The sequence below is a fragment of the Rhinolophus sinicus genome, linkage group LG07 (assembly GCF_036562045.2).
Source record: "Rhinolophus sinicus isolate RSC01 linkage group LG07, ASM3656204v1, whole genome shotgun sequence".
NCBI classification, from domain to species: Eukaryota; Metazoa; Chordata; class Mammalia; order Chiroptera; family Rhinolophidae; genus Rhinolophus; species Rhinolophus sinicus.
This window is the reverse complement of record NC_133757.1, coordinates 22,198,167-22,215,936: the sequence shown is the minus strand read 5'-3', so window position 1 is coordinate 22,215,936 and position 17,770 is coordinate 22,198,167. Positions and strand designations below refer to the sequence as shown.

Here is a 17,770-nt window from a genome sequence, read left to right as displayed (position 1 = left end):
TGATGGGTTGGGGACAGAATCCTCACTTATTACCAAAAGCACTAAGAGCATTTTTCCAAAAGTGAGTTGGGGGGACACCCACATCAGTCACGGAGGTAACAGGGGGAATGTGCGGACCAGTGGCTGCCTGGATACCTGGGAGGAAGGCAGCTTTCAGGCCTGCGGTCGTGGCCCTGGTGTATTTCCCATGTACCACTGCGGGACGTGGTGGTTAAGGAGGAGCGGCCGCTCGTAGGCCAGAGGACCTCAAGCTTGGAGTCAACCAGAGCTTTCAAAAATGGTGAATGTCCGAGTTCTGTGCCCCAAGACTCCGATTTCATGAGTCTGGGGTACTGCCTGGGCACTAGGGTTTTTGAAAGCTCTGTGGTGATTTTAACATGCAGCTGGGACTGGAAACCTCTACTCTAGGCCAGCACGTCAGCCTTGGCACTGACACGGGGGCCAGATGATTCTTTGTTGTGGTGATTTAGCAGCACCCCTGGCCTCTGCTTACTGGATGCCAGTAGCATCTCCCCAACAGTGGTGACAACCAACCGTTTCCAGGCATTGCCAGATGTATCCTGGGGACAAAACTGACCTTGATTGGGGACCACTGCTCTAGGCCAATGGGTTGTTGAGGTCTGCATAGTGGCTAAGAATGTAGGTTCTAGGGCTATGTTGCCTGGGTTCAAATCCTAGCTAATAAAGAACAGAACCTTGGGAAATTATGTGATCTTTCTGTGGCTCTATTTCCTCATCTGTGAAGTGGATAGAAATACCTACATTTTGTAGGGTCAGTGGGAGGATGAAATGGGGTAACATTTGTAAAGTGCCTGGCAATTCCCCTCCACCCCCAAGTATATAGGTTTTAAATGGAGAACTGATTGATCAGAATACCTGAGCATGGGTCCCAGGAACGCATTTTAATAAGCTCCTGAGTTTCTTATACACATGGAAGTTTTGAGAGCCTAACTTCAGGGACGTCAAGAGCTGCTTCCCACATTCGGGTCTCACCAAGGGGCTTAATTAACAGGATGGGACTTGGGCTAGGTCTGGCCCAGACTGGCTGGTGCAGCAGTGCCCTCTAGAGGACAGACGAGGCCCAGTCACTTCAGATTCTGGGCCCACCACCATTCCCTCTTCCCAACCAGTACTGACTAGACACAGGCCCAGCTGACGTGTCTATTGGAAGGACTTTATTTAAGTACACTGGGCCCCACCAGGCAACGTGGTTTGTGTGAGGCTGTGCGAGGGACAGGCTTGGGCTAAGAGAAGGGAGGTGAGCTGGTTAAGCACACTGCAGTCCACGGGTCGCCACATAGCTTTCACACACACCTGCTGCTGTGGCCCACACCTGGCAGGGCCTTTGGTTGTTGGGTGGCATAGGGAAGAATACTGCCTAGAACTTGGGATTGGGGCAGGTCTTGGTGTCAGGTGAGGGTGCCGGTGAACATCTGCTAGCCCCAGCTTTAGTACTACCCGGGCTGAATGGCCTTTGGACCACTGCTTGGCCAGCCCGGCCCAGATCAGGTGCTGATAAGCCTGAGCCCATCAGCTCCAGGCACTCAGGTCTGGCCTCCTCCCTCCCTAACCAAACAAGTCCAAAGTCAAGAATGGCACAGAATCAGCCCAGAGGGGGCCTTCTCATTTCTACAGCCTAGCCTCGCAAGTCAGCTAGAGTGGGAAAAGGCAACTTGGTTAATTGCAGCTCATTTTCCAGTATTAGGGAGGGCCTCTGCCAAAGATTGATTCTACCTCCTGTTTCAGAAAATCCAACCAGCCACCAGCCTGGTGATTCTAGGGCAGCGAGCAAGCGGAAGAGGGAGAAAGAAAGGCTAATAACGGGATTGACTTTCACGTGTAGCCTCAGATCCCAAATGGCCTCAACCTATGGATACTGTCATTTACCCTAAGCAGGCAGTGGTGGGCCTGGAGGCTACACGAAGTTTAGGTGCTGTAAACATTAGTGTGAATAGGGCGACTGGTGGCAGGAGGCACTGAGCTCCCTCTCTTCAGTCCCCTTACTGGACAGACACTTCAATAAATAAAACTGTTTGAAGATGGCATTGCCCAAGGATAGATGAAAAGTAACAGGGCCTGGAGCCAACAGGCTCCTTAAATTCTCCAAGGCCCCCTGGATGGGGGCTGGGGGTTGGAACATTAACTTTGCTGCCAATCTGAAGTAGCACTACTCCTGCCCTCCTCTAATTCCCAGTGTAGTCCTGGTACCCAGGAGAAGTTGAGGGCATCCTGCCCTCTCCTGACCCTGGAGTTACTTTAAAACAGCCCTTCCAGCTGCCCAAACCCAAACTGCAATCAAAACCAGACAGAACTCAACCCCGGTCCCAGTCCTCGGTCTATGATCAAGAGACATCGAGAATAGAATGATGAGCAAGGGAGGCAGCAGCTGCCTTGGGCCTCAGGGCACCCTGGGGGTGGGGTGGGGGTGGGGCTCACCCAGCCTGGAATGGGCAGCAGCAAGGTCTCCTGGGGGTTGGGTTTACCTCCCTCCCTATCTCCCCATGGTAGTAAACAGTCTCACACAGCCAGACAAAAGACCCAGTTGACGAAGGAGTGGGGCCCTCTGCCAGCACTCTTCCCTGTCAGGGGCCAGTTAGTGGTCAACCCCAGGCCTCAGGCCATCACCATCGTGGGTAGTTCACTGTCCTTTCTGGGCCCTGGGATTCCTGGGCCACACTCTCATAGGCGCACATACTCGTACCCACACACCCACACGCACACTCACACACACAGGCAGTTCCTCGCAAACACTCCGACTCAAGAAAGCGAGTTTTAAAGTGGAGTTAACTTCAGAGAGAGGAAGATGATGTCCCAACATTAGAAGGTTTTCCTGTGGATGGACCGGGCACCATCTTCCTCGTATTCCTTCTTGGAGACCCACATCTTCTTAAAGGTGTCCAGGGAGGCGAGGATAGAGCCCCTGGAATGGAGGGAATCCAAAGCAACATTGTGAAAGAGTATGGAGATGGGTATTCGTGGAGCCTGCCAGGCCCCATGGGGCCAAACCAGACCAGGCTTCTCTTTAAAGGATGGGGGTGGGGGGTGAGGGGTAATCAATGCCTTTGCTTCCTGTTCCGCTCTTATTCCCAGGAGAACTACTCACCCAATCCATGTGGAATACAGTCTCTCCTGAGGTGCAGATATCTGCAAGGGTGGGTGGAAAGAGGAATCTGAGACAGTCATCTTCCCTTCTGCCTTTCCCTTCCAACTCTCCTCTTTACGGCCAGCTCTCCCTGCCCGAGGCAGTGGAGGCATCTCACAGTAAGCTTTAAGTTATGTCCCTGCTGGGCCCTGTGGCCCCTCTGGGGGTCTTGTGGCCAGCCTGACACTCATCTTCAGAAGCAGGTCTCCAGCAGCCTTAAGTACAATTCCTAGAGAAGCTGGGGCTACGTAGGGCAAGATTCAGCTGTGCTGGGGGCCAGTGGGAAGTAGAGTCCCTGGCAGGAAGCAGACTCCTTCATTTAGGACCCCTCCCTCCTCAGGCAGGCTAGCTCCCCTAAGTGGTGACTAAGACGTTGGATTGTCACAGGGGAGCAGCAAAAGTCAATCTCCTGTCAGTGTGACAGTTTCTATGACAGACCACAGGAGGGGCTCCAGCCTAGCACCCTGCCCCGCCTTTTGTAGAGATGGAGAGTGAGAATGGGTCCTCGCCTCTGGCAGACCTCAGGGTCAGTGTGGAAGCAAAGCTGTCTGGCGGTGCCTGTGTACCCTTGGCTGCCTGAAAAGCTCGGGCAGAGCTGGAGGGGAGGCCATACCATGTGGGACTTCGGACTCTTGGAGTCCCAGTTCCACCCAGCCCCACCCCTGCCATGCTCGTACCCTGATCTTCACGTCTTTTGGAGCCAGTTTCTTCACTTCACTCAGTAGCCTGTCACCAAAACCTGAATGGGCAGGAAAGGAGAATCTCAAATGAATCCTCTGGGCAGCCAGGTGTAACAGGATCTGGAAGCTTCCAGGGGAAGGGCCCCAAGAGCAAAGACCAACCTTTGAACAGGGTGGAGCCTCCTGAGAGGACAATGTTAGAGAAAAGCGTGCGCCGCAAGTCCATGTCAGACTTCTGGATGGCAAACACCAGCACCTCATGGATGCCCTCACTCTCCTCGCCAATCAGGTCTGGCCTGAACAGCAGCTCAGGTGCTCGGAATCGGGAAGGGCCAATCTGCAGGGTGAAAGGCAAGTTTCCGGGGCTGGGACTGCGGCTGAGTCCCTTTGACAGTGGGAATGAAGAGGCCCCCTCTGCCCACCTTTTAGTAACCAGTGGCTCAGGGAAGACTTTGTTTGCCAAGGGACTCAAGGAACAAAGAAAGGGCTCCTGGGAAACTAGAGAGGAAGCTCCTCTGTTTAATCCTAGCTCGGGCATTTCCAGCCAAGAGACCCTTGCATTAATACATAGATTAACTAATTCATGGAAATTTCTTCCTATCAGTGGAGGTTCAGGGAGAGGCAACTCACTCTACGCGGCACCCAAGTGGTTAAGGACAGCACTAACCACCCCGCTCCTAAGCCCCGCCTCTAGGACAATGCCTCTGGTGCCTCCTCCCCTCCATGTGGGAGAAGCAAGTCCCTGGTACCTTGCTGGGTAGGAGACAGTGCTGCTCAAGAGCTCCACTCCTCCAGGCAAGGGGTGTAAAAGGACTGGCACATCTGACTCCAGCCTCCCCATGCGGAGTTGTGTTTGGGCCCAGAGCTTTTGGGGGCCTGAGGGGAGAGGTACGGTTACCTACCTCAATGGTGCTGCCATCGGGCAGGTAGTACTGAGCCTTCTCCGTCTCTAGTGTTTCATCCTTCTGGGGATTTATGGATAGGTAGCAGGCTCTCTGCAGAACCAAGCACGAGTTAGGCAGGGAGGACCTGGTTCCTACCTGGTCAAAGTCCCAGGGGAGTGGTGGCTGCTGCAGAAATCTGCCCAATCCAGTGATTGCCCTAAAGGTGGTTAGAGCTGCTGCCCCAAAGCAGGAGCAGGGAGATTTCTGCTGGCCTTTACTGGTGGCATTTAGGATATGAGTCCCCACCTACTCCACCTTCCTGGTGGACAAGCGTGGAAACTTGATTCTCTGGATCTGGGTCTGAGACCACAACCTAACTTTAGACTAAGGCATCTTTCTTCTATTCATATATGGTTCTGAGCCCCGTTTACCCAGCTCAGAGGTTTCCCTAGAGCCACAGGTGGCAGGAGGACAGTTTACTTAAAAAGTAAAATGCATTCTGAATTCTTCAAGGATGTAATAGAACATACGTAATTTGTACATAAGGTATAAAAAACCTAGTGATCACTGGTGTACCCATCACCCAGTTTAAGAAGTAGAAGCAGCTCCCTTTTCCCTAAGAGATGGCGGCACTTCGGGAAGGTGGGTCTGTCGGTGTGAGGGGCCCCAGCTGGAGATCACACAGACACCAGGAGGCCTGGCTGGGAGACCAGAGCCTGACCCTGACCCCCAGGACAGGAACTTGGCCTCTCTTCACTCCAGGTCACGGAAATCCTGGCTGCTCTGTTCCCATTCCCTACCCACCCCTGGGCCCATGGGGCAGCACTCACTTCTTTTATGGCCTTGACAATCTCAAACTCGGAGGATGAGTGGAAATCATAGCCCTCCTTACGCAGGTAGAGACGAAGGAAGCGAGAGACGTCTCGGCCAGCGATGTCAATGCGCATGATTGAGTGGGGCATGGCGAAGCCCTCATAAATGGGCACAGCATGGGTGACGCCATCCCCAGAATCCAGCACCACACCTGTGGTCCTGCCTGTGGCATAACTGAAGCAAAGGAGGCAAACCATCACTAAGCCCTGCCTGCTCACTCTGGGAAGAAACTCATTTCTTTTTCGAGATCAGTATCATCTAACCAAAGCTGGGGCTGGCCTCGCTCCAGGGGCTTTGGCCTGGACTGAGTACTGAGGCAGCCTGAGCACTGAAGCGAGCCGTGAAATACCTGAATGAAGGGAGCTGAGCCACTGCAAGCTCCCTCCTCACTCCCGGAAGAGCAGGCCCTCAAATCTCAGGAGACGGCCTGGCCTTCAGCCATTTCAGGGACCTAGCCTGAGGGGCAGATTTACTCTCTAGATGAGAGGGAAAAAATTCGAATGCCTACAGGGGCTAGGCAGGAAAAGTAAATGAGTAAAGGAAAATAAGAATATTTTCACTTCCACATAAAACTAGATTCCCCCCCCACATGGCCCTGTATGTCTGTCTTTAGTTTTTTTCTCTTTTGGTAAAGACACGAGTACAGACATATATTTATGTGATATGAGGAGGAAAAAACCCACAATGTTTGATAAATAGCAACGAGCACTCTGCCTTCATGTAGGGAGGGCAAGGAGGATTGGAGTGGACTGTGGTGAAGTCAAGGTAGCAAACTACCTACATGGCAGCTGCTTTCAGTTCCAGCTGATTTTTGCCCTATACCTAGGAATACAGGCCCAACACTACCAGATATTCCCATTTTTTTCAGAGAAGCCAGGAATTTGGATTTTGATAGGAAATCTCCCAGTTTTTAAATGCTGGCTCTCAACTTTTTAATGGGGTCAAACACATTCCCTCTGCAGGTCACCAGGGTACAACCTTGGCCACAGACCTAACTCTGGTGTGAGGCAGGCTGGGAATATGACAGGAATGACAGGGGGACCATGGTGGTGTTTTCATCATGACCCTACCACCAGCCTCACACAGCACCTGCACAAGGAGGCAGAATAAATAGAATAAATACCTGAACACATTATAAGAGCCTTAGGAAGAGCTGTAGCAGCACGTGGCCTTCCCAGCAGGCAGAGCGCAGAGCGTTGGGCGCCACACCCGCAGAGAGTATGAGACTGGGAGACAGCCTCACCACTCCCTTCCCCAGCACCTCTAACCCTTCCCCAGCAGGTGCTCAAGTTGCTCTGAAACAACCCAAAGCAGACGCAGCCTTGATTCCGCCCAAGGACTGCTTTCCCCCAAGGGGCCAGGCTACTCACAGGCTGAGCACAGCTTGCATGGAGATGAAAAGGGCTGGCACATTGAAGGTCTCAAAGAAAACTTCGGCAGCTCGTTCCCGGTTTTTCCGTGGGTTTAAAGGTGCCTCCGTCAGGAGCACAGGATGCTGGTAAAAGATGCCCAGACGGCAGTCAGGGCGAGGCTGGATTTCTACCCCACATTAGTACTGTGGGAGAAGCCCGAGTGGCTGGCTAGAGAGCCCAGGGGACCTCTGTCAGCCTCCCTCCAAAAGAAGGCAAACTGGGCCTGTCACCTAGCCCTGGCCAGTTTCTCAACTTTCCAAAACCATGCCCCCTTAAAAGTCTCATTCTGTCCTTGCCTCTACCCCTTTACTCCCCTCTTTTACCTTTAAGATTCTTATATAGGTCACTGCATCAACTCTAATTATCAAGAAGCTTTTGCTGAACTCTAAATTTGGAATTGTGATAAAAATAATAAAAAAATTTTTTCAGAATAGAAAATTAAATTTCAATATTGAACATACTTTTAGAAACAGAACAGATCCCTCCCCTGGAAATTCTGATGCACCTAGTGTGCATGTGCCTTGGTATTTCGGAGTTGAAAGTTACTTCCTTAGGAGTTAAAGAGTACAGGCTCTGAAGTCTGAAAGACGTGGGTTTGAATCCCAGCTCTACCATTTTATTTACTGGGTGATCTTGGAATCACTACTTGGCTTTTCAGAACTTCTGTTCCCTTATTTGTAGAATAGAGATAATACTACCTACATCTCACAGGAATGGTGAGAAGATTAAATGCGAACATGTCTGAAAAGCACATGGCCTGGAGCCTGGCACACAGTAAGACTCAAACACGCTTGGCAATTATCGCCAACCTCATCTCTGGGGTAGGGGAGCTGCCCAGCTCTGCACACCCTGCAGGGCTGACCCGCACAGGACCCTCACCTCCTCTGAGAAGGTCTGCAGCTGGTCCTTAGAGTAGACATATTGCCAGATGCGTTCCATGTCGTTCCAGTCCTTGACGATGCCATGCTCCATGGGGTACCGAATGGAGAGCAGCCCCCGGTGCTCCTGGGGGCAGAGAGCGGGACGTACAGCAGCAGCCAGCCTCTCAGCTGGGCCCGGTGGAACCTGCTCTTACAGGCCTGGAAGTTCCCACCCTGCAGTTCTCACCCAGGACTAAGGGTGGGCACCCATTCTCCAAGTTTCCAACGCTACGCTGCAAACTGCTCTCACTGCCCAATCAGCACGCAAAGCGGAAAGCTTCTGCTTTTCCATGGGCCCTTGGGTGCCCCTAGGGCAAGTGCCAGGGGGCACATTTCTCATTGCCTGGCCCCCAGACATAAACTCCTGGCTCCCACCCCTGGGCTTCAGCACTTGAAGCCCAGGCTGGCAACTATGGTTGTTGTTCTGCTTCCAGGGGCTGCCTGAGGGCTCTGCCAAACTGCTAATTAACTCATCCCCAGGGTACCCAGCCAGGTTCTCCCCCTAATCTCTTTTGCCATAAAAATAACCAAGACAGTCAATCTGATCACTGTCAAGGTAGTGATAAAATACAGAAGGAAGGCAACAGCCCCATTTTCTAGACTGGTTTCTGTTCCTCAAAGTGGGGTTTGATCTTTTCTCTCTAAAACCAGAGGCTGCTCCTGGGAAAAAAAGACGGATGAGGCCTAGGATGAGAGAACCAAAGGGAAGATTTTAAGAGGACATTGTTCCTTTTTCTCATGGTTGTGTCCTACTGTTGGGACACTGCCCTCGTGGGGAACAATGAAAGTCCTCTGCTGGCTTGAGGCTTCTTCGCTAGGAGTGGGAATTACCTCAGCTTTGGGGCCAATGAAGATGTCGCCTTCAAGGGCTCCTGCCATGACGCGAACATGCTTGGGTCTGCCCACACTACAAAAGAGAGTGGGAGGACCAACAGTTTTCATTTGACGACAGAACACATGACAGAACACAGGAAGGATGTATCGAGGCACATCCTTAGATGGGAAGACATATTCAATTCTACTGTGATTATCTTTGAGGAGTGAGGTTACAGTGGGTTTGGATTTTCTTCTTTCTACTTTTCTGCATTTCCCAATTTCTACAATGAACATGTATTGTTTTAAGTTATTTGTGTATTATTTCATATTTTAATTATATTTATATTATGTCATTAAAACAAATTTTAGGGGATTCAATACCTCTAGTTCTTCTCTTTCCCCCGAGTATATGCAGACCAAGGACAACGAAACAAGATTTTCCAAATGAATGGTTAACTCAAAATTTTGAGTCTCCTTAGCTCCCTGCCCAGGCCTTCTACTAAGTAACACTGTGTTGTTTTAAAGATGACAGATGGCCTTCTTCCCTTTTCTCCCCCTTTAAGCCCCTTCGCCAGGCATTTGTGCCCTTTTCCTGCTTGCAGTGTCTCTGTCTTAGGAGGAAAGAGCTGAGAAACTCATTGTCACTGAAAGAGTAGGTAAGGTTTAACGTTAAACCCCATCCTGGGTGACAGAATTTTACAAGAGGGCTCCATAAAGAGCCCATCCAAAGTCATCCAAAGCAAAGGGTTACCAATTACAATTTTGGCATCAGATAAAATCAAATTTAAAAAAGAGGTCTCCTGCCTGTGCCTCTCAAATTGTACCACGTAGGCAACTGTTTCCTTTGCTGACTCCAAAAGCCAGCTCCTGTCCTTGCTTGTTTTGAGTACCAAGGCGGACCCAAACAACAGATCCCTTCTCCCCTAAAAGACAGAGGGCTGATCCTGTAACAAAGCTGACAAGCCTCCCAGGCTTCTGATTAAGCTACAGAATGACTTACTAGTTTGGAAAGCAGTATTTGGGGATCTGATCACCAGCAAAACCAGCTTTAATCACACCGGATCCCTGAGAAGAGAGGAGAAGGAAAAGTCAGAAGTATCACAAAAACAAGAGGAGATATGTTATCATACAATATGTATAATACGGTTTCATTTTTATTAAGGAAAGAGACCTTATCTTTGTGTATAATATATCCATTTAGATAAGCATTTGCATAGTGAATGCCCGCCAAAGGGAGGGAAATGGCACTGGGGATGGTGAGAACATTCACTGCACGCTCCAAGTATTATTTGACTTTTCTGTATTCTTTGACTTTTCTACACCGAATATGTTTTACTTTTGGCGTTAAAAATAATATTAATAAAGGGAGGGAAAAGAGAAAACCTGAGGAGAGAAAAGAAAAGCAGCTAGAAGCACCCAAGCAGCCAAGTTCAAGAACAAGCCAAGGTGAGAAGAGCGTGCGATTCTTTCTGTTATACCACCATGGGATGCTTTTCACTGACTCTCCCTGCCCTGCAGCGCGTATATGACAGACACCACCATGAGCAGTGGCACGCTTGAAGCTGACTCCAATGGGACACACGTTACCTGGTTCTTACTGCAGGGGCAGATGGCTCTGCTTTGTGGGGGTTTGCAGTTATTGTTTTTTAAATTATGCTTTGTTTTACTCCTTGGTCTCCTAACGATACAGAGCAGGGAAGCCCTAAAACACTGTCTGAGAAGAGACCCAACATTACAATCCAGCAGCTCCAATCCTTGGCATGTTGGGTGTGGTGCCCAGGAAGAATCTGACTATTCCCACCAGCATCTGACACCACCCAGGGCCCAACCAAAGTAAACCCTGACTCTAGACACAGGTGCCAACTCCACGCAGGACAGCTGTGGGGGCTGGATACTGCTTGCGGATACACTGCGTTCTCCTCCTTCTTAACTCTTCCACCACCCCCACGAGACACTCATCCTTCCACCCCAACACGGACTGCAGCTAATTAGGGCGAGCCTTTTCCTGCGGTGGAGTGTGATATTTCCAGAACCCACAAAGCAAGCAGTAAATACATCAGGAGATGTGAAATAGCCAAGGTTTTACCTTTTCACCAAAGGCTTCCCAGCAACACCCCTGGTTCCCTCCCTCCCTCTTATTCCTGCTTTTCTATGGGATAAGGTGTTGAGATGGGCCATCCGAATGCCTGATTCTGGAAACATAGAGAGAGGAAGTAAGTGATTGAAGGATAGGGAAAACAGTAAGTTCAGCAGGATAAGCCAGTTCTCTAAGACAGCAGGAAACTCTGCCAAACGGGAGACAAGTGCGAACTCATTGCCTGGGCAGAATTGCAAGGAGCCTGGAAAAGTTGCAGCTGTAGGGGCGGCCCGTTAGCTCAGTTGGTTAGAGCGCAATGCTCATAACACCAGGGTTGCCAGTTCGATCCCTGCATGAGCCACTGTGAGCTGCACCCTCCACAACTAGATTGAAACAACTACTTGACTTGGAACTGATGGGTCCTGGAAAAACACACTTAAATAAATTTTAAAAAGTTAAAAAAAGTTGCAGCTGTAAACTGAGCTGAGAGATTGGGAAGGAGGGAGAATTATCCCACTGCAAACACAAGGGCTCCGGGGCAGAGGCATGGACGGTGAGAACAGCGCTGTACAAGAGAACTCCGGGAATTTATTAGCTCAAGCTTCCTATGATTGCTCACTGCCTTCATCTGGGTGTGGTGATGCCAACTGACTCACGGGATCGCCTGGTAAAGGCTGAAAACAAGAAAAGATGAGACCTGTACTTTAGACTCTAGATAGTTTTAAGAGATGATTTTCCTGGATATTTGATTTTGAGTTTACTAGCAAATGGACTAGAGTCTGAGTAAGAAGGCAGATTAAGATGTTAGGTTCATTTCTTTCTTTCTGTCCTCCCAGCAAGAGTATAGAAGGCCAAGTTCAAATATTACTGCCTTTCTCCTGAGGGCTAGTCCCCAAGTGGAATTAATTATCTTCTTCCTATTATCTCATAACATCACCATTACCTGTACCACTAGGTAGCATGAATTTCATTCTGCTTTCTATTTGACTTTATGGTTTTCTTTTTCGTCTCTTTTCAGCCCAAGTTCCTCGAGGTCAGAGACTTTATGTATCAGCAGTATCTGGAATTTGCAGGGTACTCCAATAGGTTCTGGCTGACTAAAGTGAAAATCAAGCTCAGATGACTGAGGCAGATGAAGTCTAATGTATTAGGCAGATGAAGTCTAATGTATGAGCAGCTGGAATGCGAGAAGCCCCAGGCAGAGGCGGTACAGAAAAGGCCAAGGCGGTGTTGGGAATAATGCACCAGACCCAGGAGCCGGCCTGCCAGGCCAGCAGTTGGATGAAGAATGGGTGGGGACAGGGGGAGGCAGTTCCCCCACCCTGTGTTGCCAAAGTCAGGCACTAGGATGGCCAGTCTCTCTGTTCTGCTCAAGCCATACCATGATGTCATATAAAAGGCTAATGTCCATTTCTTTAACAATATTTATAACTAGGAACTGTGTACCTGGTAAATGGGCTGCCACTCTGTTATTCATTCTAGCAAAACCAAGTGAACAAATGCTTGTAAAGGCTTTTTGAAAAAGTAGCCTCATAAATATTTGGGTTTTCAGGACTCAAATCTGCCAGCCACCACTAACCCTTCATTCTCCTTCTGATGCAGGAGAACAAATAGCAAATCCCATAGCAAGGTTCTCCCAGTATCTGCTGGCTATAGGTCCCGTGGCTTGGGTGACTTTCATCCTAAGAGCTCTGGATTATTCTGGACATGCCCAGGTAGGAAGCTAACTGTCTCCTATTTCACAAGTGGGAAAAGGATGCTGAAAGGTGGATGGAACCTTAGCTTTTAGGAAACTCGTGGCCGATTTTGGCCCAAAGACATAGTTTGTTTGGCCCACAAAGTACTTCTTAAAAAACAACTTAATTGACATAAAATTCACACACCAATTTACCCATTCAAGGTGTGTAACTCAATGGTTCTTAGTATACTCACAGAGTTGTACAATCATTACCACAATCTAATTTCAGAACTGTTTCATCATCCCCCCAAAAATTCTGTACCCATTAGCAGTCACTCTCCATCCTTCCCCCCACCCCCAGCCCTTGGCAACCACTAATCTACTTCTGTCTCTATAGACCACAAACTACTTTTACATTAACTTCTGACAGTTAAAACTTGGAGACTGCATATGATATTTAACATTTCTGATTTCTCTTGAAAAATCAGGTCTGGCAACACTGGAACTGCGTTCCTGCATGGGGACAACTGGCTGAAAAGGAGAAGCAGCTGGGCCTTTGGTCAGGTATGCTCAATGCACCTTCCATATTCCTTATATCACCTTTAAGGCTATCTGCTTCCTCTCCCTTTTTAATGTTTCTGCTTGGCCTCTGCAGGCATTGAGTTGAAGACCCCTATTCTAGGCATTCCCAGCAACTCATTCTTGATAGTTCTCCTTCCACACAGTATCTGACTTTTTTCTTACCCTCAGAGCACCTAGCTTGGTGTGAAGCCCTTCCTTGGCTCTCAAAATACACATAACTGAACAGTGAGATATTTCTACAAGTCACCTCCCCTTCACCCTTTCCGTTAAGCTAGGGATGGATTCTTGCTGAAGTTGTACAACCAACAGCCTGGATGTCACATGGTAAGTGGCCATGTTAAATAAAGACACTGACTTCATTTCTTCAGCTAATTCTAGGGTCCCTTAAACTTAAGTGAATCGGCGTATCTTAAAAGCTGATGACAAATTGTAAAAAAAAAGAGACAATTAGTGAAATTTGAACATTGAGTGGATATTTGATGATCTTAAGGAATTATTGTTACTTTATTAGGTTTGATAATAGGCTACTGATTCTGTTTTGAAAGCGTGTAGGAGAGGAAAGTGGGTGGGAATGTAATCAAAAAGATTGGCCAAGAGTTGATAATGGTTATAGTTAGGTGATGAATATGTGGATGTTTGTTATACTATTCTTTCTCCCTTTGTTTATGTTTGAAATTTTCTATAATAAAAAGAAGAGCTGGTGAATAAGATGCTAGCATTTAAGTAAAAATTCAAAATACAAACAGTACGCACACAATGTATACATAAAATCAGGGATGGGAAGGAGCACATCAATTTTATGATTATGGTTGCTTCTGGGGTTACTTCTGGAACAGAAAGAGAGGATGGGATTGTGAAAGGGTACAAAGAGTTTTCAATTATACCTGTAATGTTTTATTTCCTAAAAAAACAAATCTGAAGCAAATATGGCAAATGTCAATTCATTAAACCTGGGTAGTAGACACATGCTACCTACGTATGTGGGTGCTTATTATATACTTCTCAAAATTTTTCTGCATTTTTAATGTATCTCATTTTTTTAAAAGGGGGTTGAAGCAGCATAACATCTCTCCAAAACAGTGGAACTCTTATTAATGAACTTGTAAAGATCTGATACTGTGCCTACATTTAGCCTGACATAGTCACAAAGAGTTTTAAGATAGACAGTTTTAAATATGTTGATCCATTTTAGGGCAGAACTTAACCTTTGAGATCTTAGCAAAGACCTGAGTGCTTTAGAATAAACATAGTAATCTAATCAAAGTGTTGTGGTCCTCAAAATGTCACCCCGGAGCTGTCCTCCTCTTGCATTATCGTGTTGTGCTGTATGCCTTTGGAAAGAATAACTTATGTTTAATTTTAAAAAATCACTCTATTGTCATTAAAACACAGGCAAGTACACCGCCCCCTCACTCCCCTCCATTTTTCTCATTAAATTCTGATGAATTGGTTTGGTGCCAGAATAGAATGAAAGGAGTGGTCAACATTGTCTTAATACTGGGAAAGGTTGTGAACTCAATAACGAGGCTCTTCCCTCTTTTCCCTGCTTTCTTTGTTCTCCTTTATTTTAATTACACTCTTCTTAGCCCAGAAACAAAATTGTAGCCATATGTTGACCTATGGAGATGTTAAACCTGCTAAGATACATTATTCTCATAATATAAAATTGCCTCAAATATTTAAAATGATTTTTCTTATCCACCTTTCACTTTGAAACAAAACAAACTCTCTAAATGTCAAACAGCAAGAACTACCGAAGGCCCCAAATATAAAAATGTGACAGATGCTCAGTAAACCCTAATGGGACAATTACTTAAGTTTCTCCTACTTCACCTTTTGGCAGTATTGGCATAATAAAGGAAATGCTTACCTAGAGAAAAAAAACAAGTTGAGTCTCTAAACCTTGAAACTGAAAATGCACCACTGCCTTAATGCATTTCAAATACACTAGCAAGAAAGAGAAAGGAGAAACTAAGAAGCATTAGCTTAAGTGACATTAAAGAAAATGAGGGGGAGATTGAACTTCTGCCCAATAATTCAAGAAGCAAAGGATTTAGTGGGATGGACACACTGCTTCTTCATGGCTGATGAAAAAAAGAAGCTACTTTCTTTTTCAAATTATGAAAAAGGCAGATGCAGCACACACAAACAAGCTGAAGACAGAAATAGTGGTGTTTCTGAAAAATCAACGTCAAGAACAAGGAGTCCTACTCAACCCTGTGCAGTAACTAACTAGGCTGCCCCACCCCATCCTTTATTTAGGGACATCATTGCTACTGTGATAGCGATATTCAGTCATTCATCCACCTACCCATCAATGCAATGAAAAAACACTGTGTACTCAGTGATGCCTGAACCTAGGTACTCTGTGTGTGGAAGGAGGTGGGGAAGGGGAAATTATTGAAAAATGAAGGGATACCATCTTTTCCCACAAGAATTTAATAGTCTAGTGAGTGAAACAAACAAACAAAATCCTCTTCAAAATGATTTGTCTCATTGAACTCAACTTCTTGCTTTTCAAGGCAGAAGCTATACCCCTGAAGAGAGGGAAAGCTAACAACAACAAAAAAGCACCTTTTTTTGAAAAAAGTTAGGAACTTGGAACCTGATCTCAATTTGAGTCTTGGCTCCTCAACTTACAAACCTGGTAGTTCGAATACTGTTATTTAACCCCTCCAAGCCTCACTTTCCTGCATAAACTGAGGATAATCATTCCCATCTACCTACCAGAGCTGAAGCTTAAAACAGATGATACAAATGAAAAGACCTTGCAATTTACCTAAGGTCCCAGAGGGCTGGATCAACAGAGCAAATCTGACAGTCAGCTTAGGACAGAGGGAACTGGCAGTTTTGCCTCAATGGAGGGACTTAGAAGGGGTACAGAAAAGGTATCAACCAATTTTGGTGGGATCAAACCTTTGGAGGAAAGAAAGCAGTTGTTTTACAATTGTCTCCTTCCGCGCAAAATAAAAGCAATATTTAGATTTTTTTCATTTATCACTATTGATGCTTGGCGTGGGGGAATGGAATAACGGATAAAGCACTGGATTTAGTGCGACCTTGTTTGAAACCTCTTCGCGCTCGTTTTCTCATTTGTAAAACGAGCATCAAACGTCCTGCCTTAACTATCCACCCAGTTTTTGTGAGGATCCAACTCGAAGGTACGAGTATGTGAAAGTCCTCTGTAAGCGCTAGAGAGCCTGGCAAACACTATGTAGGTAAAATTTTCCCCCCAGCAACTAGGCGTTCCAAAGAGGAAGGTACCTCCCTGCTTGCTTTGTCACTCTCCCTTCTTCTCGACCTTTATTAACGCTATAACTTACAATCACAGAAATAACTGAAATCTGATGGCCATTTCTGACACCACATTCTTGGGCCCCACCCAGATACACCACCAAGCAACCCGGCCAGCTCCAGACCAAAGGAAACTTAGCCCTTCTCCACCCGCGGACCGGCCCTAGCCCATCAGGCCCTACCACTGAGAGTTCCGACAGCCAATCCCCACAGTCCTCGTGCACCGCACCGCCCCTTAAAGAGAAACGCTTTGACGGCCCGGAAGAACGGCACGGGCGCAAGCCAATCACTGCAGAGGGCAGCCCTCATCAGGCAAGGCTCAGAGGCGGGGTCATCGGTCAAGATGGACAGCCAGAACAGCCAATAGAATTATCGGAAACTGGGGAGGGGCGGGTGCCGGGCGCTCACAGAGCGGTTAAGGCCCCTAAGAGTCAAGGGCCCAAAGGACCCGGCTCGGACTACAGCTGTTCCCTTTATCCACTCCCAAGTTCTCTATCCCATGGTTGCTGGCCGGCCGCCCTGCCTGCGGACTATGGGTGGAGGAAGGACGGAGGTAGCGGCGGTTGAACCCGCCTGACAGGCCGGACCAGTGACAAAGAGCCGGCGGCGCAGGCTTGAAAGCCGGGAAGGGATCCCTTCGGGGAGGAGAGCATGAGTCCCTTTAGAGAAATGGAAGACGAAACTCACGTTGTCGATCACAACAGGCTGGTTGGCGATCACATCGTAGGACTCCATGGCAGAGGAATCTCTCCTTCCGAGGAAGGAACTGCCTGCCGGGTCCGCAGCTAGCGCCACTGACGCGCATGCGCAGTGTAGCCGCTGATGCAGGGCGGCCAGGGAGCGGCCCGACCTCACCTCGGAAGAACTACAACCCCCACCATGTCTTGCACCTGCAGTTAGAGGGCAAGGCAGTTTCGGAGCCCCGCCTAATTTAAGAGACCCGGTGTTGCGTTTCCGACGCACAGTACCCTGGGCTTTGTAGTTTCCATAGATAAATACACGGGGATTCAGATTGATGGTTGTATTGCAAGCTTGGACCTGTAGGGATCCCTTTGGAGGGATTCGCAGTGCATGCTGAAGTACTTGTCTGTAGTTCGCTTTGGATTGGTCAGTAATTCGTAGATGTTTGGATTTTACAGATCAGTTCTGCCACTCCCCACCACTTCTGGACAATATTAAGGCTACCATGTTTTTATCTGTATCCATAAGATATTAATAAACATCTATGACCACCACACTCTAATAAAATAAATTTTAATACACACACACGGGGAAGGACATATTCCTGGAACAAAGGAAATAAATTGCATAAAATTTGCTTTTTAGGAAAAAACAACAACACATTTTCATTGCTTTTCGCATTTTTTTCCTGGATAGGTGTAAACTTTGCAACAGGCTAACATTGGTCTGAA

General features: G+C 47.7%; 1 protein-coding gene across 1 annotated transcript; it reads right to left on the bottom strand.

Annotated features, from left to right (window-relative positions):
• Positions 1–1,153: 1,153 nt before the first annotated feature.
• Positions 1,154–17,205, bottom strand: ACTR1A (actin related protein 1A). Its single transcript, XM_019725010.2, has 11 exons — positions 17,046–17,205; positions 9,728–9,792; positions 8,743–8,818; positions 7,871–7,996; positions 6,950–7,074; positions 5,537–5,753; positions 4,725–4,817; positions 3,985–4,159; positions 3,820–3,881; positions 3,104–3,144; positions 1,154–2,920 (listed from the first exon to the last, which is right to left on the bottom strand). The coding sequence occupies exons 1-11, from the start codon at positions 17,091–17,093 to the stop codon at positions 2,818–2,820; spliced, it is 1,131 nt and encodes a 376-aa protein (XP_019580569.1). The 5' UTR covers positions 17,094–17,205; the 3' UTR covers positions 1,154–2,817.
• Between the last annotated feature and the right edge of the window lie 565 nt (positions 17,206–17,770).

Coding starts and splice junctions, on each gene's coding strand:
- ACTR1A (XM_019725010.2), bottom strand. CDS start 17,093: ATGGAGTCCTACGATGTGATCGCCAACCAGCCTGTTGTGATCGACAAC. Junction 9,793..17,045: donor AGCCTGTTGTGATCGACAAC/GTGAGTTTCGTC, acceptor CTCTCTTCTCAG/GGATCCGGTGTGATTAAAGC. Junction 7,075..7,870: donor TGCAGACCTTCTCAGAGGAG/GTGAGGGTCCTG, acceptor ATCTTTTACCAG/CATCCTGTGCTCCTGACGGA.